The sequence below is a fragment of the Mandrillus leucophaeus genome, unplaced genomic scaffold, assembly GCF_000951045.1.
Source record: "Mandrillus leucophaeus isolate KB7577 unplaced genomic scaffold, Mleu.le_1.0 Scaffold674, whole genome shotgun sequence".
Taxonomy (NCBI): domain Eukaryota; kingdom Metazoa; phylum Chordata; class Mammalia; order Primates; family Cercopithecidae; genus Mandrillus; species Mandrillus leucophaeus.
Window position 1 is genome coordinate 849,858 of NW_012107297.1, and position 23,139 is coordinate 872,996.

General features: G+C 47.6%; 2 protein-coding genes and 1 pseudogene across 9 annotated transcripts in view; 1 reads left to right on the forward strand and 2 right to left on the reverse strand.

The window, feature by feature from the left end:
• The window catches only part of KLHL35 (kelch-like family member 35), a gene marked incomplete at its 5' end in the record, with an annotated part of 13,587 nt that extends 7,378 nt beyond the window's left edge, over positions 1-6,209 (forward strand). Inside the window, 4 exons of the mRNA XM_012002047.1 lie at positions 1,643-1,761; positions 3,041-3,229; positions 4,718-4,906; positions 5,839-6,209. Of these exons, the coding sequence (XP_011857437.1) occupies positions 1,643-1,761; positions 3,041-3,229; positions 4,718-4,906; positions 5,839-6,027 (686 nt within the window). The remainder of the gene's footprint in view (positions 1-1,642; positions 1,762-3,040; positions 3,230-4,717; positions 4,907-5,838) is intronic.
• Positions 6,210-6,294: 85 nt separating this feature from the next.
• The window catches only part of RPS3 (ribosomal protein S3), a 23,206-nt gene continuing 6,361 nt past the window's right edge, over positions 6,295-23,139 (reverse strand). For 3 of the 7 annotated variants that reach the window (XM_012002031.1, XM_012002033.1, XM_012002034.1), the window contains one exon: positions 22,666-22,740. Coding sequence is in view for 2 of the 7 variants with exons in the window: in XM_012002028.1 (XP_011857418.1) it covers positions 22,651-22,740 (90 nt within the window). In the remaining 5 variants the exon portion in view is untranslated. Of the gene's footprint in view, positions 6,869-22,357; positions 22,772-23,139 lie in introns of those variants that run through there. The other 4 variants (XM_012002028.1, XM_012002027.1, XM_012002032.1 and 1 more) reach the window with 3 other exon arrangements.
• Positions 12,876-14,275, reverse strand: LOC105555215 (annotated as a pseudogene). The gene has a single exon (XR_001008436.1). The product of XR_001008436.1 is annotated as a protein FAM60A pseudogene (transcript).

Here is a 23,139-nt window from a genome sequence, read left to right on the forward strand (position 1 = left end):
GTTATTCAGCAATGTTAACTTCAATTCATATGATTACTTTTTGTTCTGAGCAGGTTTCCTAGGGAATTCAATTCGTATTAGTATTAATAATCACTTCATCTAGCCTACTGTGTGCCGAACATATGCTAAGAAGCTTACATTCGTTATCATTAAATCCCCCTACAATGCTGTTTTACAGATAAGAAAGGATCAGAGAGGCTCAGAATTTCCCCCATTGTCTCAAAAATGGCAAAGCTAGGAGGAACACACATCTGTTTGATAGCAACAAACTGTGTCCTCCCTGAGGCTCAGGCCCTTGAAGACTCAGAGAAGCATAAAACACAGTCTTTGCTCCCCTGGAGTGTCCTGGAGAGGAGAGAGAGACTTCACTTTTACCGCCAGGCAGAATGTGATCGGAATTCTCAGAGTCCCCAGATGATCTGGAATGCCACTCAGGGAATCTAGCCAGGGTTCATAGAAGAGATGATTTTTCAGTTGGACCTTGAAAGTTGGAGGGAACAGTATAGGCAAAGGCACAAGGGCAGGGACATGCAGAAAGGAACCCTGGGGACTCAGGGCTCTGAAGTGCAGGTTGAGTAACACAGGTGAGGCAGGAGTCAGATCACGGAGGCTTTGAGTCTGGGGCTAGGTGGATTGACCTTAACGTTGTAAAGAACTATGGGTGCCTGCAAAGGGTAAGGAGCAGGAGAATAAGCTAGGGAGGCCTCACAGATCATCCAGGCCACAGATTACCACTGGACAATTTATCCAAGGCCATTGATGGTTCTGAGCAACATGTGGGGCCTCTGTTGGGTGCCACTAGGAATAAACAAAGATGGGGGCTACCAAACAGATGTGGCTCTGGTCACAGGCTCAGGCTGAAGGGTGCAGTTAGGGTTGTCCCCAAAGAGACTCCCATTGAGAGGTGAATCCCCGGCCGAGATCCCCAGGGTGGCCAGACATGGGAAGGGACAGCCCACATCCTGCGTCCCCAGTGCCTGGCCCCATAGGGCATACCATGTCCTCCAGCAGCACCAGTGCTGGGCCTGGAGCCAGAAGCTCTGGTTCTGGCTCTGACAAAAGGCCATGTAGTCTTCAGCAGGTCATTGTTGGTCTCTAAGCCTCATCTGAGTTTCTTATATGTAAACTGGGTGTAATATTCCCAACACCTCATGGAGGGATGAGATCAGAAATGAAATTGTGCGGGTGAAGGTGGGAGGGAGGGTTATTGGGTCACCCTCTACCCCTCCTGGCTCCTAGTGCAGCTGACTCTGCTTTTCCTGGGTCCCTAGTATATTCCAGATGCTTGCCTTGGGTACCCTTTGTACTCTTACCTTTCGTACAGCGGCCCCCTCTTTGCTTCCCTGAGCACAGAGCCTGGCACACCACGAGCACCACCATAAGGCGCCCAGTGAAAACCAGCCACTTCTTCCTGAATCTGTCAGGCTTCTCCCCTCAAAGGTCATAACTCAAGACATTCTCACCACTTATTCAAAGCACACTGTCTGGGTCACAGGCCCAGAGTCTTACACCAGCTCAAGAAGTCCTCTTGCTGCCTTCCCTTAACCTTTCCTTTGGATCTGGGGGCCCTAGTTTCTAGCTCTTTGCGGGTACTTGGGATAGCAAGAGAGCCTGTGGGCAACAGCTGCTTCTCTCTCCCTAGGAGGCCACATCAACAGTCATGATGTGTGGATGTTTAGCTCCCATCTGCACACCTGGATCAAGGTAGCCTCTCTGCACAAGGGCAGGTGGAGGCACAAGATGGCAGTTGTGCAGGGGCAGGTAGGCACAAGCTGCAGCGGCTGCCCTGGGACCCAAGGTACAGATCTGTGGATGTCCTGGAGGGAGGTTATCTAAAACCCTCTTTGTAAGAAGGGGTCTGAGGCCCCCCAAAAAAGAGACTTGTCCAAGGTAACATAATAATGGCTGATGTTAATAATAATAGCAATTACTGTAATAGTAACAGCCTGATGGTCAAGGGTGCGGGCTCTGGGGCCATACAATCTAGGTTTGAATCTTGATTGTGCCACTCAAGACTAAAAGAATCTGTCGGCCGGGCACGGTGGCTCACACCTGTAATCCCAGCACTTTGGGAGGCTGAGGTGGGCGGATCACGGGTCAGGAGATCGAGACCATCCTGGCTAACATGGTGAAACCCCATCTGTACTAAAACTACAAAAAATTAGCCGGGTGTGGTGGCAGGTGCCTGTAGTCCCAGCTACTCAGGAGGCTGAGGCAGGTGAATGGTGTGAACTCAGAAGGCAGAGCTTGCAGTGAGCCGAGATCATGCTACTGCACTCCAGCCTGGGAGACGAGACTCCGTATCAAAAAAAAAGAATCTCTCAACTCTCTTCGTAAGCTACATCCCGAATTCAGAAACAAAAATGCTTCTTAGAATCAATTAAGTGGGGTGGTAAAGTCTCAAAACTAGCTATATAGCTATTATTATTTTTTTTTTTTTTTAATTTTTTTTGAGACAGAGTCTCACTCTGTCACCCAGGCTGGAGTGCAGTGGTGCGATCTTGGCTCACTGCAAGCTCTGCCTCCCAGGTTCACGCCACTCTTCTGCCTCAGCCTTCAGAGTAGCTAGGACTACAGGCACCCGCCACCAGGCCGGCTAATTTTTCTTGTATTTTTGGTAGAGACGGGGTTTCACCGTGTTAGCCAGGATGGTCTCTATCTCCTGACCTCGTGATCTGCCCGCCTCGGCCTTCCAAAGTGCTGGGATTACAGGCATGAGCCACTGCGCCCGGCCTAGCTATTATTATTAAGCATCAGCTTGGTGCCAGGTATTTTACAGCTGTAACCCGCATTCAGTACCCATCCTAAAGACAGGTCACATTATCCCCCCTAAATGAGAGGAAACCAGCTCAGGGAGGTACAGCAACTGGGTGGAGGCCCCCCAGATGGTGGCAGCACTGGGCTCTGGGGTCAGTTTGGTCTTGAAGCTGGGTTGGGGACAGGGAAAATTTGCAGCTCAAAGACTGTAAAACTGAAGCGGTGAGGCCGAGGGGCCTAAGGCCCTGGCACCCGGCTCCCTGGCCCATGTCCTCACTTGCAGCTGTTCGCGGTGGGTGGTTTCGACGGCCTGAGGCGCTTGCACAGCGTGGAGCGCTATGACCCCTTCTCCAACACCTGGGCGGCCGCCGCGCCCCTCCCGGAGGCCGTGAGCTCAGCGGCGGTGGCATCCTGCGCGGGCCAGCTCTTCGTGATCGGGGGCGCCAGGCAGGGCGGTGTCAACACGGACAAGGTGGGCGTGGGCCTCGGGCGCAAGAGGGCGTTGAAGGCTGCGGCGACCACTGTGTGCCAGGCGCAGAGCTGGGCGTTTCCGTGTCCTTGTCTAGTTCTTCACTTAATCCCATCAACAGCCCAGACCAGTCACCTCCATGTTTCCGGGAAGGAAATGAGCATAAAAATGACCCCAAAGTCACAGTGGGTCAGCAGCACACTGGGACTCAAATGTATGGGCTGGCACCACATAAGTTTCATACATTTTAAAAATTGAGGGCAAGATAGTTAAAATGCTTTTGTTACATTCCAAAAATAATACGTTACTGAAAATATAGAAAACAGAAAAATAGAAAAAAAAACCCATAATCCCACCATCCAGGCAGAGCTGCTATTTATATTTTGGTGCATTGCCTTACAGGCTTCCACTGAATTGATCTTTGTTTTTCTTATAGTTCTGTTTTCTCACTGTTAGAATTTTGCATTCTGCATTTTATTCTAATTTAGGTATAAGCACTTTCCACGTGATTAGCAACTTTACAGCCATCATTTCAATGCCTGTACTATTCCACTTGGTGGATGAATTAGAGTCTACTCATCTTTTATTGTTGGACATTTAGGCTTTTTGCAAATAAAAATATTTATCATAGCAGTTCCTTCCCTCCCCTGATGGCCTCATAAGCCTGTGGTCCTGGGACTTGACTCTTTCCCAAATTTGGGAAATTTCCTTATTCCCTGACCACATTCTTTCAGCAAACCCTCCTGGAGCTGAGTGATGGGCACTCATGGTAGGAGGCCCCATTTAACACCATCCATGCAGCACTGATTTGTTATAGGCTGCTGTGGTGGAAGGTGGGGGTCTCCAAGGAAACAGTTGAGGAAACAGAGAGTGAGGTGAGCAGGCAGCTAAGTACAGAAACTGTTAAGGGCATCAGAAACACCCATGGGCATGTAGACAGCTGTAGAAATAGGGCTGCAAGACACCTCAGCTGGAATTGTATGACCTGAGAGCACCAGGAAAAAAGTGAGTTGACAGTGTATGCAGCCAGGAACACATCCCTATGGGGGGTCTGCTATGAGAACCCTCTATAACCCTGAAGCAGACGGTACCTCTTCTCGCTCGGTATGATGTGCTCTATGATTAATCTTACATGAGGCGACTGTGTTCTCCATCAAAGGAGAGACTGTTCCTGTGTGTGTGTTTTGGGGGGTGGGGAGGGGGAACACCAGGGAAGCCTTTAAGGATGGGGTGGCATTTGAGCAGGACCTTGAAAGATGGGGAGGCTTTTGACAAAGGAAGTCCAGAAGCAGAGGACAGAACATATAACTAGATGAAGAGCCCTTGAGGACAGGGACAGTGGATCTCCCCCTCCCTCCCAGATGCTTGCTCGGGCCAGGTGTCATCGTTTTGAATGAGTGCCCCCAGGGAGACAGGTGGCAGCATGTGGGCAGTGGGGCATTTGGGATGGGGCAGTGAGTCTTCATCACCGCTGCTCCTCTTGCCCCTCAGGTGCAGTGCTTTGACCCCAAGGAGGACCGGTGGAGCCTGCGGTCACCAGCACCCTTCTCACAGCGGTGTCTCGAGGCCATCTCCTTTGAGGACACCATCTATGTCATGGGGGGTCTCATGAGCAAAATCTTCACCTATGATCCAGGCACAGATGTGTGGGGGGAGGCAGCTGTCCTCCCCAGTCCTGTGGTAAGTGGAGGCTTCAAGGTAGGAGAGCGGAACCCACTTCTAAGGCTCTGGATCTTGGAGCTTGTGAATCTTGTGTGACTCCACGCTAGGTGGTTTTATTATACATCGCTCTCTAGCTTTGTCCTCACAGTGATAGTGAACCATGCATTTCACAGATGAGAAGACTGGCCTTAGAGAGGTTCAGCACCTGGCCCAGGCCAACTAGGCCCTGTTAAGGCAGAGTCTAGAACCCTGCAGTCCCAAGTGCTATAGCTTTGAGTGGGGATTTGGTCCAAATGACCCTGTGGTCTCTCCTGCCCTGAAGGCCACTGCTAGTAACCAATTATGGGGTAAGAGGTGGGGAAGGGAGTTGCTAAGTTCTGCTCTAGTGATATCACAGCAGGGAGGCCCAAGTCTTGGAAGCTCTGGCCCCTGCAGTTCCTTGCCTCCCCTACCTTCGTCTCCATCCCCTGAAACTCCAGAGATTACACAGGTATGGTTGGACTGGTGGTCTCTGCCAGTTCTGACCTTTGGTGACCTTAAGTGGTGAGAATTCAGGTTTCCCTGAGTCTGCGATTCTAAGATGGCGGCAGTCGAGATTATTGTTATTGGCGTGCTTACCATATTCCAGGCTCTATATAAAATGCTTTACATGCTTAACTTCCATTAACTGTTAAGGGAACCCTGTGAAGAAGGCACTCTAGTTCTTCTCCCTTTGCAGATGAGGAAACTGAGGTCCAGAGAGGTTAAGCGACTTGCCTAAGGCCATTCACTGAATAAGGATCAAGCTAGAGCTGGAACTCAGATCCATCCAGTTTCCTGCCTCTCTACAATCCAGATTGCCTGTTCACAGTCTGTGGGTCAAGGTCCTATTATCTGGCCTGGCCAGGCAGGGACAGAAGGAGCCCCAGGCTGAACCTGATAGTTAATTGTCTTTCTGTTTGTCCACTCAGGAAAGCTGTGGAGTCACTGTGTGTGACGGGAAGGTCCACATCCTTGGTGGGCGGGATGATCACGGAGAAAGCACCAATAAAGTCTTCACCTTTGACCCCAGCAGTGGGCAGGTGGAGGCCCAGCCATCCCTGCAGCGCTGCACCAGCTCCCACGGCTGTGTCACCATCATCCAGAGCTTGGGCAGGTGACTCAGATTTGGACAGCCTGAGCCAGGAGGCGGAGAGGCACGCGGAGCTCAGACGCACACTCTGCTCCCTCGTGGCACCTCCACACAAACAGCCCTTCACTTAACGGTCTCTTTTCTTGTAGAAATAAAACCTTGTTGGGTCTGTGTTCCAGCTGCAGTCTGCCCTGACTGAGATGGAATGTCCAATATTTGCTCCCTGTGTTTACTCTTGATGAAGCACTTTTATATCTGTTTGGGCTACTATCACAAAACACCTTAGACTGGGTGATTTATAGACAACAGAAATTTATCTCTCATACTTCTCAAGGCTGGGAAGTACAAGATCAAGTGGCCAGCAGATCTGGTGTTTGGTGAGGGCTCTCTGCTTCCTAAATAATATTTTCTTGCTGAGTCTCCACATGTGAGAGGGAGGCCAGGCAGCTCCTTCCGACCTCTTCTATAAGGCTCTAATCCTATTCATGAGGGTTCCACCCTCATTCCCTAAGCAATTTAATGCCTTCCCAAAGGCCCCACCTCTTACTATGATCGCTTTAGGTATTAGGTTTTGACACATACATTACCTCATTTACTTTCAAAATAGTAGTGTGAGCATTTTAAAAAACTATATTTCATGCATAAAAAACACACTATATATATAAACAGTTAAAGAATAATAAAATGTCTGTTTCCCACCACTTAGAAAGAGATGGTTACAAACAGCTCTGTAGGCCTGTGTCTGTTCCTAAACACATCCTTTCCCACGCTCCTCCGAGACGAAGTTACCATCCTTAAATTTGAGATTATCAGCACTCACTGCTAGGAGCCGGAGACAAGCAGGGCCCCCGCCCCATTCATGGAAGAGGCTGAAACAAAACAAAAACAGTTATGGATCCCTGAACAACCACGGAGTGGAGGCTCACAGCAAACTGCAGGCCCAGGGTGGGGGCACCATAGCCATGGGCGCCTGAGAAGTCAGTCACCCTGGCTCTGCACCTGAACCTGTTAGGTGTCCAACGTCAATGGGGGCACAAGCCCCTGATGTCATAAGCCTGGGGCTCTAGGGGCAGCAACAAACTGCTGGGTAGGGAGGGGTGAGCTCAGAGAGGGAGAGAAAGGGAACAAAAGATACAATAGACAGATTCTGTGAGGCTCTGTGCGTATCGCTGTGAGGCCTGGAGGAGCTGGCCAGGCCCCAGCTGCGGGCTCCCCCTCATTTGTACTCAGATTGCCTTTGGAAGAAGAGCGATCATCTGCTTCTTGCATCTCCCTCCAGCACAGAGCCAGCCCCACATCCCACCCCATCTTCCAAAGCCCCAGGGCCCTGTCTACAGGGTCTCTCCAGCTGGGGCCGGCCCATCACAGCAGGCATAAAGGCCCGGGTCCCAGCTGAGCTCTGACCCACTGATTATCCCAGATTAGGGAGCCTGTGACCATCTGGACACAGCTGATAATGGCAGCAGAGGGAGGGGAGTGGGGACACTGAGTCTGCCTGTGCCCACCCCAAGGGGAATGCTCAGGACAAAGCAAAGAAGGCACCATATCACTGGCCCACCCAGGGAAAAAATAGGGGCAGATCCAGGGCACACTCCTCCCAAACATATGGGCATCATAGCTGACTGAACCCTTCCCACATGCCAGGCAGGGCGCCCCATTTCCCCCAAGCTGACTATACCTCCAGTGCGGTTTCGTGCACATACCTTCTCCTGCTTTGTCTGCCCAGGCCCACCTTATAACCTCAACCCCAGAGTTGCCCTCCTCCATCACCAGGCACATGGCAGGTCTTTTATGTGACCTGTGTAGTCTCCCCTGACACACCCATAGGATGGCCCTTGAGGCAGGAAAGGTGTCAGTTTCACCTGTGTCCTCCAGTGCCTGGAACAAGGCTTCCCACTGACTACACCAAATCGTGTAATAGTGTAAGGCAGGCACTATTGCCGCTCACCTGCCCCCTCACAAATAAGGAAACAGAGACTCAGCCTTGTGAGGTGAAGTGACTAAAGTCATTGGGCTGGAGAGTGACGGCAGAGCCAGGATTCAGACCTGGGCCCAGCTATCTCTGAAGCCAGCTCTTTCCATGCTGCCTCCCCCAGCATGGAGACTAGTCATTTTATGACTATTCTTAATGCTCTTCCAAAGAACAAGATTTAAAAAATAAAATAAAACAACAATATAAACCCAGCACTTTGGGAGGCCGAGGGGGGTGCATCACCTGAGATTAGGAGTTCAAGACTAGCCTGGCTAACAAGGCAAAACCTCATCTCTACGAAAAATACAGAAATTAGCTGGGCATGGTGGTGCATGCCTGTAGTCCCAGCTACTGGGGAGACTGAGGCAGAAGAATTGCTTGAACCTAGGAGGTGGAGGTTGCAGTGAGCCTAGGTTGTGTCACTGTACTCCAGCCTGGGCAAAGAGTGAGACTCGATCTCAAAAATAAAAAATAAAAATAAAAACAAAATAAAAGGAAACATTCATTACCATATGGATATATTAGATTTTCATTTTTTGTTTGTTTGTTTTGAGAAGGAGTCTCACTCTGTTGCCCAGGCTGCAGTGCAGTGGCGCAATCTCAGCTCACCACAACCTCCACCTCCTGGGTTCAAGCGATTCTTCCGCCTTGGCCTCCCTAGTAGCTGGGATTACAGGTGCGCACCACCAAGCCTAGCTAATTTTTGTATTTTTAGTAGAGATGGGGTTTCACCATGTTGGTCAGGCTAGTCTCGAACTCCTGACCTCAGGTGATCCACCCGCCTTGGCCTCCCACCCAAAGTGCTGGAATTACAGGCATAAGCCACCACGCCGAGTCAGAGTAACCACCAAACAGTGGTTACTTATCACACAATACTGTGTGATAAAAACCTGAACCAAACAGTGAATCAGGATGACTATTCTTCCTGGTATGTTGAGGGTAAACCAGTGAGCAAAAGATCCACCTCCTTTGGCACCCACCCCCTCTGGCAGGAAAGTGGCCCTATTGCTGTGCTATGCTTCCCTGGAAGCTCCCTCTAAAAAGCAAAAAAGTCCTTAATTAAAGGCCAGCTCTACCTTCTCTCCAGGCAATTGAGGGCTCAAAGCGCCGAGCTCTCCTGCTCACCACACTAAGGGCTGTTGAGAATCGGCTGGCTGCAGTTGTAGTCAATGGCCTGCCAGTGAGGGCAGGATGCATACATCACAGTGGACTCCCTGCTCGGTGGACAGAGACCCAGTTGTACCTGGGCAGGCTGAGTGGTTAGCACAAGCACTGGACTAGGCAGCAGAGGCATGGCTTCATTTGAATTTCAAAGCTACTGGGCCTCCATCTACTTCTTTGTGAAAATGAGGGTTTGGGATCACGTAAGTCATTCCAATCCACAGACTCATGTTACTTGTTCTCAAATTGGAAGTTAGGATCTTGACATTCTAAATTTTTTTTTTTTTAATTCGAGACCAATTTATTCTCAAATTTTGCAGACACAAATATTATCCTTGAAGTACATTAAACAAATCTTTTAATTCTCTTCATCCTGTATTTTATTTTTTATTTAAAAAAAATTTTTAACCTTTTTTTCCCCTACCACCACTGCTGCCACTCATCGTGTATTTTAAAATAACTTTTTTCCATATTGATTTTTCTCCATTGGGGATAAAAACCAAAATAAAAGATAACCCAAATACGGTTAAAAAATGTTTAGGATCTTGGGTTCCAGACAGTTCAAAAACTCTGTCAAAAGGTTATATTTACCACCAGATTGCCACAATGGCATAACAAAGTAAGAATTAGGACACTGAAATGGGTGGGGTGGTCCTGCCAGCTGGATCACATGGCCACCTACCCAGAGAGTCTGGGGCCAGGGGCAGCAGGTGGCCCAATGGCAGCCTGACCATCCCTGGAATGAAAGCAAGAAAGCAGAGCCAAAGCTTCAGCTGTGTGGCCTTAGGGGTGGGGCAGACTTGTGGAAAACCAGGCTGCAAACACCCTGGTTGCTGGTGGTCCCGGAGGGGTGGAGCCCGTATCTCCACCTCTTATATCTGACCAGTTGCATGGCACAGTGGGGAGGTAGGCCCACTTCCTTCCTGGCCTCTAGATCTTGATCTGGGCCGAGGCTGGGCAGCAGGGTCATTTTGGCCAATGCTCATACAGTAAGCTGATCTCCACAGGTTAACAGTCACCTTCCTTCCCAAGACCCCAGCATCCCCTTACAGGTGTACTTTCCGGTGGCAATATCCTGCACCTGGGGCACACCATCAGCAGTTGAGTCCCCTGGGACAAGCAGCACCTCAGAAAGCAAGCGCCTGGGGCTGTGGCTCTGGGAAGGGGCCAGGAGACCAGCCAATGTTTCTCACCTCCCAGGCTCAAGTGATCCTCCCACCTCAGCCTCCCAGTAGCTGAGACTACAGGCATGTGCCACCAAGTCTGACTAGTCTTTAAATTTGTGTGTGAGTGTATGTGATGGAGTCTCGCTCTGTCGCCAAGGCTGGAGTGCAGTGGCGCGATCTCGGCTCACCGTAACCTCTGCCTCCCGGGTTCACGCCATTCTCCTGCCTCAGTCCCCCAACTAGCTGGGACTACAGGCGCCCGCCACCATGCCCGGCTAATTTTTTTTGTATTTTTAGTAGAGACAGGGTTTCACCTTGTTAGCCAGGATGGTCTCAATCTCCTGACCTCGTGATCTGCCTGGCTCAGCCTCCCAAAGTACAGGGATTACAGGCGTGAGCAACCATGCCCGGCCTAAATTTTTTTAGAGATGGAATCTGGCTATGTTGCCCAGGTTGATCTTGAACCCCTGAGCTCAAAGGATTCTCCCGTTTTGGCCCCCCAAAGTGCTGGGATAACAGATGTGAGCCACCATACCCTGCCAATATTTCTTAAAGCCTAAGAAAAATCACCAACTCCCCCTAATATGTACTGCATGGGTTAAACTTGTAAAATGAAGTTAGTAATGAAATGTGTCCACTATAAGGGATGTCAGGAGATTAAATGTTTACAGAAAGCTCAGGGCATATAACAATTATCTTCTCACCATGGTCATGCTTACGCTATAAATGTAGCTTTGGTTAATAACAGAGAGTCATACCAATCTGGGTATTATAAGGACAAAAAAAAAAAAGAGAGAATGGTTTGGTAGATAAAACATTATCAAACTCTAATGTCCCTGAGGAGAACAGTAAGAAAAACAATCTCTGAGGTTGAAACTATTAACTCTCTACGATACTTCAATGTTTTCCTGTCTCATGTTGGCAGGCCCTACTTTGAAATACAACAGCTGCATTTATACACAGCAACATCAGATATCAGAAATAATCACTAGATGGATGCCTGTAATCCCAGCACTTTGGGAGCCCGAGGTGGGCAGATCACCAGAGGTTGGGAGTTCGAAACCAGCCTGGCCAACATGGTGAAACCCCGTCTCTACTAAAAATACAAAAATTAGCCAGGTGTGCTAGTGCATACCTGTAATCCCAGCTACTCGGGAGGCTGAGGCATGAGAATCACTTGAACCCAGAAGGCGAAGGTTGCAGTGAGCCGAGATCATGCCACTGCACTCCAGCCTAGGTGACAGAATGAGACTTCACCTCAAACAAACAAAAAAAATTAGAAATAATCAAGAGGAAAATGGAACAAGGCACACAGTAAAAGGCCAAATTCACCATTGTAAAATGGGGATGATTATCTGCCCAGCTATGCCCACCTTTCAGTAGAAGCAGAAAGCATGGCACCTGTGGTCAGGGTACATATAGTTGGGATGGGGAGAATCCAATATCATGAATTTAGCTATTAAAATCCAAGAGGATATGCTTAAGTAGTGGTAATAGTAACAGCTAGCACTAATTGGGCACTTGCTGTGATAGGTCAGGCATTGTGTTAAGCACTCTACATGCAGATGACCAAAGGGAGGCACAGGGAGGTAACTGATGTGCTGGGGCCCATACTGCTAAGTTGTATACCTGATGCTGAATCCAAACTGTCCAGCTTGAAGAGCTGGGCTCTTTTTTATTTTTCTCTTAGCCATGTTTTCCTTTGTTGTCCAAGTTTTCCACAATGAGTGTTGATGTCTTTTTTTTTTTTGACAAAGTATCGCTCTGTCACCCAGGCTGGAGTACAGTGGCACGATCTCGACTCACTGCAACCTCTGCCTCCTGGGTTCAAGCAATTCTCATGCCTCAGCCTCCCGAGTAGCTGGGATTACAGGCATATGCCACCACACCACTCCCGGCTAAATTTTTTTGTTTTTTCTTTTAGTAAATTTTACTTTTAATACAGAGTGAAAGAAAATAAAAACTTAATAGGCTAAAACAAGTCAAACACCCATTCTACACAGATAAAAACCTTCACAAAGGTCAACGGAAGTAATCCAGAGCTGAAACTGAATTGTGCAGATTTTCAATGGTCATCAAAGTCATGTAACACAAACAAAAGTCAATTATATGTACACACTCAGCAAGCCCTCTAAGAAATGTGCCCCAAGAAGCATTAACCTTTGTTTTGTGCCATCCTGAAGACTTGCACATTTTATTTTTCAGATAGCTTAACATTTTTAATAGAGTGTGCTCTCTACCATGCAGTAATGCTTTGGTACTATTCATACGGGGTCTCGCCTGTCCTAAAGACCTGCCATTTCCCAAAGAGGAGCTTTTGATTCTGCTTTAGAAGTTTTACATAAATTAAAATCTTTATCAAATATTAATATGAAAGGAGGCACAGGATGCAACATATATCGTCAAGTTACCTCTGTATATTTAGAAATTACTTTCTCCTCCAAGGTATTTGCAACAGAAAGCTCAATCTGTCCTGCTTAATAATCAGTAGTACAGGTTTGAATCATCAGAAACTTGGCAAGACCTTAATATTTCAGAATTATCAACAACTACCTCTAGGGGCAAGTCCATGTTACTGAGTTATGACAAATTTATTATCGTGAGGGAAAACAAGAGTAGCCAGCCATCTTAAAAAATGCCCCAACCACTGCTTCTCAATACAGAAAGACTAAAAACTACATACAGTTTATCATACAACAAATCCCATCTCTGTCCCCTGAAATTCCCCTAGTTTCATTCATTAGAAGGGGATTAAAAGAAAAAAAAAACTTAAAGAGCACTTTACAGCAGCATTCAGCTTTCCTATGAAATACTCAGCATCTTAAATATTACGTACAACTCTTTTTTTAGTAAGCTAGACACTGGCTTCAGAGTTTGTGGGACTGGGGGAAATCAACCCATTCAAAACTACTCTAGAAATTATCTTTTGGCAGAATAGCAGATATCCAAGTTAAAAATAGGAGGGTCATTTGAGACCAGCCTGGCCAACGTGGTGAAACCCCATCTCTACAAAAACTAAAAAATTAGCTGGGTCTGGTGGTGGGCACCTATAAACCCAGTTACTTGGGAGACTGAGGCAGGAGAATCACTTGAACCCGGGAGGCGGAAGTTGCAGTGAGCTAAGATCACGCCACTGCACTCCAGCCTAGGCAACAAGAGCAAGACTCCATCTCAAAAAAAAAAAAAACAAACAAAAACAAAACAGAGGGTCAGTTTGTTGCTTTGTGGTCTTTTCAAAATTTAGATGTTTTTTTTTTTTTTGTTCCCCTTCTACATAAAAACCTCAGTCACCACTCCTGAGTGGAGATGGGCAGGGGCTCTGGCCCCTGCTCCTCTGGCTTCTCGGCAGCTGCTTTCTTATTGCTGCAGCAAGGCTTGAAGAGATGTGTGTCAATGAGGACTTCCCCAAAATGGCCTTTATAGATGATCCCACAACATATCTTCTGTCTTTTCCAGTATGTGAGATCTAAAAAGGAAAAAACTGGTGTTCTATTAGAACCAGAAGCCATCTCTGTATCTGAGCCGTCATCTGACTGGTTACTGTAACAAGGAGATTCAGCTGGGGAGGCACTTGAGGTGGTACTGTGAGCATCAGAATTATGACGTTTAAATTCCTTCTGCAGTTTACTGATCTGGTTGCTTTTTATCCTGTTCCCAGATAGAGTTTTCACTTTCTTTGGTTTCAATGTAGTCTTTAGATTGGGTCTAGCCCTTACATCTACCACATGATTCCAGTTTTTTTTTTGATCCTGCTGGCAACTTCTTCCATCTTTTCAAAAGCAGGACACAGGCATTCCAGATGTCTCCTGAACGAGTCTCATGCAATCCAAAACAGCTCTGGAAGTCCTTTTCATAGCGCTTACTGTCAGTGAATTGAGAACCGGAGGACTTAGCTCTGCAAATACAGCAGCCCTCTATACTTCGGTACATCTTTGGCTTGTGAAAACTAAACATCTTTTCTTCTGGGCAATAGTCTTCCAAAAGCAGCTGTTCCACACTCAATAACGTCCCCGAGGTGCGGAGTGCACGCCAGGCCAGTCCCCCTCAAGCGCTCCCTCCTCAACTGCCTTGTCTAGAAAGATTGTCTCCTGCAGTTCTGCAGTTGCTACCACTGGCCGAGAAGGTGTAGATTCCGCTTTCCTTTTTTTTTGTTTTTTTTTAAACGGAGTCTCACTCTGTCGCCCAGGCTGGAGTACAGTGGCACAGTATCGGCTCACCACAAGCTCTGCCTCCCGCGTTCAAGAGATTCTCCTGCCTCAACCTTCCGAGTAGCTGGGATTACAGGCGCCTACCACCACACCCGGCTAATTTTTGTATTTTAGTAGAGATGGGGTTTCACCATCTTGGCCAGGCTGGTCTTGAACTCCTGACCTCGTGATCCACCTGCCTCGGCCTCCCAACGTGCTTGGATTACAGGCGTGAGTCACCGTGCCCAGCTAAATTTTGTATTTTTAGTAGAGATGGGGTTTCACCATGTTGGCCACGCTGTTTTTGAACTTCTGGCCTCTACTGATCCACCAGCCTAGGCCTCCCAAAGTGCTGGTGTGAGCCACCACACTCCGCCGTAGCTGGGCTCTTAGCTGTTATAACGTCTCCAAACAGAGGTAATATACTAGATGATAAACACTAGAGAAGAAACACAGAAACACGTATTAATAGTTACATCTCCTTTAACTCCCACAACAGCCCTATGAGATAACTGAGGATCAGAAAGGTCCAAGGTCACCCACTCAATGAATCAGTGCTGGTGCCAGAATTTGATCCCAGGTCTCTGATTGCAATGCTCAGCTTCTCCCCACATCTCAAGTCTCCTTAGTAAAAGCACTGCAGAGGAAGGTGTTCCCACTTGCCTCACCACCACAGCAGCACTGAGATACTCATAGCCTTTGCTTCATTTCCCAGGTAACAGTGTGGAGCATGGCAGACTGGACGTGGTGAGCTGGGTGGGGTCTGTGGCTGAAATTTCTTGGACCTCCCCTTGGGGGTGAAGTCACAGATGCAGGTAGCAGGCTCCAGATTATCACATTACGCTGTGGGCTTCAGCAGCCTTGCCAGCCCAGATTCTGTCTGGGAGTGGACCCCCCAAAAAACCCTTTATCCACTGTCCTCTCACATACATTGTGCTTCTCCTGGTTCTCTATGCTAACATTGGTGGTTCCATCCCTGACTCTGGCTCACCCTTTGGGTCTATCCCCAAGAGCTCACATTACTAGCAGGTGTTCTCTTTGACTGATGGGCAAGCTCATCAGTTAAGCAGCTCCCAGCTCCCAGTCTGTCACCAGCTGCCAGGAAACCTCAAGACTAGAGCCTAACTCCTCAGAGCCTGACAGTAACCTTTTTTTTTTTTTTTTGAGACAGCCATCTCAGCTCACTGCAAGCTCCACCTCCTGGCTTCACGCCATTCTCCTGCTTCAGCCTCTGGAGTAGCTGGGACTACAGGCGCCCACCACCACACCCGGCTAATTTTTTGTATTTTTAGTAAAGAAAGGGTTTCACCCTGTCAGCCAGGATGGTCTCGATTTCCTGACCTCGTGATCCGCCCACCTCGGCCTCCTGAAGTGCTGGGATTACAGACGTGAGCCACTGCGCCTAGCCAACAGTAACCTTTGATGAGAAGTCAATGAAAGGCGTCAGCCCTTGTCTCCATGTTGCCAATAGCCATATTTCTACCAGTGGGTTTCAAGGACAATTTCACAACGCCACAAAGCATCAACACCTTACCTAGTTGGGGGAGAAGTGCATGGAGTAAGGCACTGGGCTGGGCCTCATTTCCACTGTAGAAGCCAAAGCTATCTTTTTCAACAGCTGGGTCAGACACCAGGCTTGGCCAATCAGATGCTCTCACCCACAACTTTAAACCTCGCAGTGACACAAAGAAAAAGGGACAGGTGAAAAATAATTCACTGGGAGAGTCTGGTGATGACATCCTAGACCAGACTGCTTTTCAGTCATAACCTTGGCTGTGTTCCCTGATGTCAGCCTCCCTAGATCTCATTTCAGAGCTGAGTTTTCCAGGCTTCTCATAGATTCTGAGTTACCTGAGAGCCTTCCAATAAAGTTCTGTGCTGCTTGTTAGCCAGTTTCTCCTTTTGCTTGCAGATACAATACCTAACGTGCTGTGGACAGCATCCAGCTCAGAGGGTTCTTGCCTCCAATGTGGCAGTCTTCTCTAAAATCCTGTTGTGATGAGGTTACCCTGAGGGGGCAGGCCTCTTTCTAAAATGGCTTCTGAACAAATTGTGCATTAAGCTGCCAGTATTGTCATACTTAAGGTAATAGCATCTGGGAAAAGATAAAAATACACACACACTCAGTTGTGTATACATGGAGTGTATCTCTTTAAGAATATACAAGAAAGGCCGGGCGCGGTGGCTCACGCCTGTTAATTCCAGCACTTTACAGCACTTTGGAAGGCCGATGGGCAGATCACAAGGTCAGGAGATTGAGACCATCCTGGCTAATATGGTGAAACCCCATCTCTACTAAAAATACAAAAAATTAGCCAGGCCTGGTGGCGGGCACCTGCAATCCCAGCTACTCAGGAGGCTGAGGCAGAATGGTGTGAAGCCGGGAGGCGGAGCCTACGGTGAGCTGAGATCACACCACTACACTCCTGCCTGGGTGACAGAGGGAGACTCCGTCTCAAAAAAATATATACAAGAAACAGTGGAGAGCGCCTCTGCAGAGGGTGAGCTCAGCAGTGGGAGAGGGGTTTCTTTTCTGTACTCTTGAATTTTTACCATGTTTATGAATAGACTAACTTGTTTTAAAATATTATTTGGAACACATGTAATTTTCACAAGTTAAAATAAAAACAGGATGGGCATGGTGGCTCATGCCTGTAATCCCAGCACTCTGGGAGGCTGAGGCGGGCGGATCACTTGAGGCCAGGAGTTCAAGACCAGCCTGGCTAACATGGTGAAACCCCATCTCTACAAAAAATTACAAAAACTAACTGGGTATGGTGGCGTGTGCCTCATACAGCCTCTTGAGGCTGAGGCACAAGAATCACTTGCCTGGGAGGCAGAGGTTGCAGTGAGCTGAGATCACGCCACTGCACTCCAGCCTGGGCAATAGCGTGAGACTCTGTCTCAGGAAAAATAAAATAAAAATAAAAACACATAGACTAGTGTCATCTTTATTTCACTGGTAATCAGATTTTATATCTGAAGCCCTGATAGAAAGAAAATGATTCTCGAGCTTTCCTGTGACCCCTGGCCCTCAGCCTTGGCTCCTTTGGTCTGAGCCTCCTACTCTCCTGCAGAGAACATCCAATTACTTTGGGATCACTGATGGGGTGGAGGATGGGAGAGCTGGCAGTGTGATGGGTGGTGGCAGGAGTCCCTGAGGGCAGTATGTACCCCCATCTGCATGTTCAATGCCTCTTCTTGCCCTCTTCTTCCAAACCCTATTTTCAACTGGAAAGGAACAGAGGGAAGTAGTGATAGCCTTGGCTTGAAGAACATTCAGGAGAGCTATAAGTAAGCAAATCTCTCCTCATTCATCAAGCCCCAACTGTGGAAGTAGGAAAGATGGAGCTGCAGAGAGGTCCAGCCAGGAAAGGCAATAGAGTCCATGACAAGAGCCAAGCCAGTGCCACAATACCTCCTTAAAGGCCCTATCTCCAAATAGTCATGCTGGAGGTTAGGGCTTCAACATCACAATTTGGGGGGACATAAATCAGGCCATAACAGCAAAAGCCAGATCAGGGAAGACTTCACAAAGGCAAATTTCAACTGAGTTCTACTGGAGTCAGTCACAAGGGTGCAAGCAGTGTAAACAGCCAGGTACACGGCCGGGCGCGGTGGCTCAAGCCTGTAATCCCAGCACTTTGGGAGGCCGAGACAAGCGGATCACGAGGTCAGGAGATCGAGACCATCCTGGCTAACACGGTAAAACCCCGTCTCTACTAAAAAATACAAAAAACTAGCCAGGTGCGGTGGCGGGCGCCTGTAGTCCCAGCTACTCGGGAGGCTGAGGCAGGAGAATGGTGTAAACCCGGGAGGCGGAGCTTGCAGTGAGCTGAGATCCGGCCACTGCACTCCAGCCTGGGCGGCAGAGCGAGACTCCGTCTCAAAAACAGCCAGGTACAAAAGCACAGAGGAAAAGGTGAGTCCTTGTTTGGCCTTTCCTTCAAGGGTGCTGTAGATGGGCTTGACCTGGATATTTAACTGGAAGCCTTTTGCAGCCCTGAGGGTGGGGCCATGACCACTACTGCAGCAGGATTCTATCTATTTGCACTACTTGCTACTTGTATCTACAGATTACAAGCTAAGATCTCTGGCTGTGTTCAGCACCACCTAAGGCTGAATGGTTGTTCCTACAGGACACTGACAATGTCAGACTGCTTCACCAAGAGCCACAAGGCCTTTAAGAATTACCTCAGAGGTCTTCCCACCTTCTCCAATAGCAGCTAAGTTCAGGGAACCACTAAACTCCTCTACTGAACAGCACTCCTGTGGCTGAGGCAGGAGAATTGCTTGAACCCAGGAGGCAGAGGTTGCAGTAAGCTGAGATCACACCACTGCACTCCAGCCTAGGCAAGAGTGAGACTCCGTCTTAAAAAAAAAAAAAAAAAGAAGATATACCAAGTTTTGTTTTGTTTTTGAGAGAGTCTTACTCTGTCCTCCAAGCTGGAGGATCTTGGCTCACTGCAACCTCTGCCTCCTGAGTTCAAGCACAATGTGTAGTGGCACAATCTCGGCTCACTGCAACCTCAGCCTCACAAGTAGCTGCGATTACAGATGCCCGCCACCACGCCTGGCCAATTTTTATATTTTTAGTAGAGATGGGGTTTCACCATGTTGGCCAGGCTGGTCTCAAACTCCTAGATTACAGGCATGAGCCACCATGCCCGGCCAAGACATACTAAGTTTTAAAAATACAGGCCAGGCGCGGTGGCTCACGCCTGTAATCCCAGCACTTTGGAGGAGGCCGAGACAGATCACGAGGTCAGGATATCGAGACCACCCTGGCTAACACAGTGAAACTCTGTCTTTACTAAAAATACAAAAAAATTAGCCAGGCGTGGTGGCGGGCGCCTGTAGTCCCAGCTACTCCGGAGTCTGAGGCAGGAGAATGGCGTGAACCCGGGAGGCAGAGCTTGTAGTGAGCTGAGCTCACGCTGCTGCACTCCAGCCTGGGTGATAGAACAAGACTCAAAAATAAAATAAAAATACTTGCTAGTACTTTTTATTATACTGTCTAGGGAGGCAATTACTTTAAAAATCAAGGTAAATGCCAAGCACAGAGGCTCATACCTGTATTCCCAGCACTTTGGGAGGCCAAGGCAGGCAGATCACTCGAGGTCGAGTTTGAAACCAGACTGGGCAACATGGTGAAACCCCATCTCTACTAAAAAAAATATAAATTAGCCAGAGGTGGTGGCATGTGCCTATAGTCCCAGCTACCTGGGAGGTTGAAGTGGGAGGATGGCTTGAGCTCAGGAGGTAGTTTGCAGTGAAACTGTGCCACTGCCACTGCACTCCAGCCTGGGCAATAGAGCCAGACCCTGTCTCAAATACTCTAGTTACCAAGTGTTCACCTGAGCTCTACGTTTGTCTTATGTCGTTTTCTGAAAAAGATGTAAAAGACTAGGCTGGGTACAGTGGCTCATGCCTGTAATCCCAGTACTTTGGGAGGCGGATCACTTGAGGTCAGGAGTTCGAGACCAGCCTGGCCAACATGGTGAAACCCCACCTCTACTAAAAATACAAAAATTGGCCAGGCATGATGGCGGACATCTATAATCACAGCTACTTGGGAGGCTGAGGCTGCAGTTAGCCGAGATTGTGCCACTGCACTCCAGCCTGGGTGACAGAGTAAGACTGTCTCAAAAAGAAAAAAAAAAACCCTCCCATTCAGCCTCCTAAAGATTACAGGTATGAGCAACTGCACCTGGCCTCCCATACCTTCTTAGATACAAGGGAGGGGGCAAATCTGGGGGTCTTTTTTTCTTTTTTAGACAGGGATGGAGTGTGGTGGCACAATTATGGCTCACTGCCAACCTCCACCTCCCAGGATCAAGCCATCCTCTCACCTCAGCCTCCATATCTGGCAAATTTTTAAAATCTCTTCATAGAGACAAAGTTTCACCATGTTGTCCAGGCTGGCCTGGAACTTCTGGGCTCAAGGGATCCACCTGCCATGGCCTCCCAAAGTGCTGGGATTACAGGTGTGAGTCACCACAGCCAGACACATTTTGGTATTTTTAAATGGTTACATAGGGGTGTTCACTTTGATAATTCAGTAATCTATACACCAATAATCTTCATATTTTTCTGTCACAATTTTTATTTCTAAGCTGTTACTCCTACTGCACATTGCCTTTATCACAGCACCACCTAGTGGTAATTAACAGCACTTTCTCCTAATAATTCAGTAATCTATATGCTAATAATCTACATACTTTTCTGTCACAATTCATTACGTTTCTTTCTTTCTCCTTAAGCTATTACTCTTACTGCACATTTCCTTTGTTAACAGCAACACCTAGTGGGAATTAACAGCACTACCTTCTCCTACTGGCTGAACTTCCAAGTGGACTCAAGAAAACTCATGAGGAATTTAAAAGATCTCCTAATCTAAAGTACAGCGCAGTACAGTCTTAACCTGTTCCCAGTACTTAATGATTTGCAGATGTTCAAATAAGTTCAACTGGCTGTGCAGTGGCTCATGCCTATAATTCCAGCACTCTGGAAGGCCGAGGTGCTCGGCCTCACTTGAGGTGAGTTGAGACCAGTCTGGCCAACATGGGGAAACCCCGTCTCTACTAAAAATACAAAAATCAGCTAGACATGGTGACGGGTGCCTGTAATCCCAGCTAGTCGGGAGGCTGAGGCTGGAGAATCACTTGAACCTGGGAGGCAGAGGTTGCAGTAAGCTGATATAGCACCATTGCATTCCAGCCTGGTAGACGAGAAAAACTCCACCTCAAAAAAAAAAAAAAAAAGACAGGAATCTGTATAACCATCAAAGTCTCTTTCAAAAAGGTGAGGGAGGGGCAGCACATCTGCAAGATGAAGTTCTGGAGATTGATGCACAATGAGAATATACAGCAGTCTTCCTGCAGTACCAATGATTGGTTCCATGACCCCCTTTAAATACCAAAATCCCCAGATGCTCAAATTCCTTATACAAAATGGTAGAGTATTTACACCTAAGATAACCTAGGCACATCCTTAAGACTTCAAATCTTCACTGGATTACTTTTAATATCTAATGTACGTGCTACAGACAGCTGTTACACTGCAGTGTACAAGAAAGTGACAACATAAGAAAATATTTTGAAAATAAGTCTACATGTTCAGTAGACACAACCATCCTTTATTTTTGATCCAAAGTTGGTTGAATCCACAGATGCAAAACCCTTGGACAGAGGGCTATCACTATAGAAGTGTACACTTAAATTGTTAAGATGACCCATTTATGAGTCAAAAAGGGAAGGGGGCAGATAACTTGTGAGTGTGCGTCCTACATAATTACCTCAAATATTAAGCCCTTACCACGTGCAGCTCAGTCTAATTGAGAAGACAACCAAATAATCACAGCACCTGCTAAGCGGTCTATGGAGCCAGGGTTATCTCACCCGCCAGGCTGCATCACCAGGAAGCAGCCACCGGATTTGGCCTTCCAGGACTATAATAGCTGTCCCTGGAATTCCCCTCTGTGATCAACCAGACTGTGATTTATCATCAGTCTTGTATGATTTTCAAGCCAACCTGTCCGTCACTAGTTTTGCCTGAGAAAATAGTGCCCAATTTCTTGTAAAATACAGACACTGGCAGAAAATACTTCAAAATACTGACAAATAAAATCAGAGACAATTTAAATGTTCTTTACAGCTCTCTAGAACATAATGGCCTGTAGTACCAATGACTGGTTCCATGATCCCCTAAGAGAACACAACTTAGGAATGTGGATTCTAATGATAGCTTTATACTGCTTAGGCAAATTTACTTCTGAATCTTAAGTTCAGTGGCACAAGCAAATTTCCTTTACACTTCAGAGGGGTTGATTAACGAGTACATATGTAAAGAATACTTAGAGCACAGCATGACACAAAATATAATGACCATTTATGTTCACTTTCTATATGCAACGTAGATCACCTTATGCATAGGAAAAACTCAAATATAGCCCTCTTCTAACCCTATAACCCTGAACTACAGGACAACGAATCAAGGTGCTGCCTTGCTTGCTATCAGTCTTCACTATCACACAAAGATATCTCTCTGGTTAGCTCTGCTTGGGTCTTACAGTTCTGGCCCTTGCAAATACTTCAAGTATGGTACCAAGAAGATATGTAATGCTCCAGAGGCCAACGTGCCCCTCAGTCTGAATACTAAACAGTCTATTCAGGCCTTGCGTCTTTGTACCAGATTTTATTAAAGATCTTTACAGAGCAACATCCAGACTCCAGAATACAGCTGCCAAGGAGACCCTGAAACCAAATAAAGCACAAAAGTAAGAAACTTTACCAGAGTTATTAAGTTCCTTATTTACCAAATGGATACACACTCCCATTGAGGGTTTGCAGCAACATTAATAAAATACATAAGGGTTTGTCCTTTTTTATATATAAAAAAATACAAGGCGGCCGGGCGTGGTGGCTCAAGCCTGTAATCCCAGCACTCTGGGAGGCCGAGACGGGCGGATCACGAGGTGAGGAGATCGAGACCATCCTGGCTAACACAGTGAAACCCCGTCTCTACTAAAAAATACAAAAAACTAGCCGGGCGAGGTGGCGGGCACCTGTAGTCCCAGCTGCTCGGGAGGCTGAGGCAGGAGAATGGCATAAACCCGGGAGGCGGAGCTTGCAGTGAGCTGAGATCCAGCCACT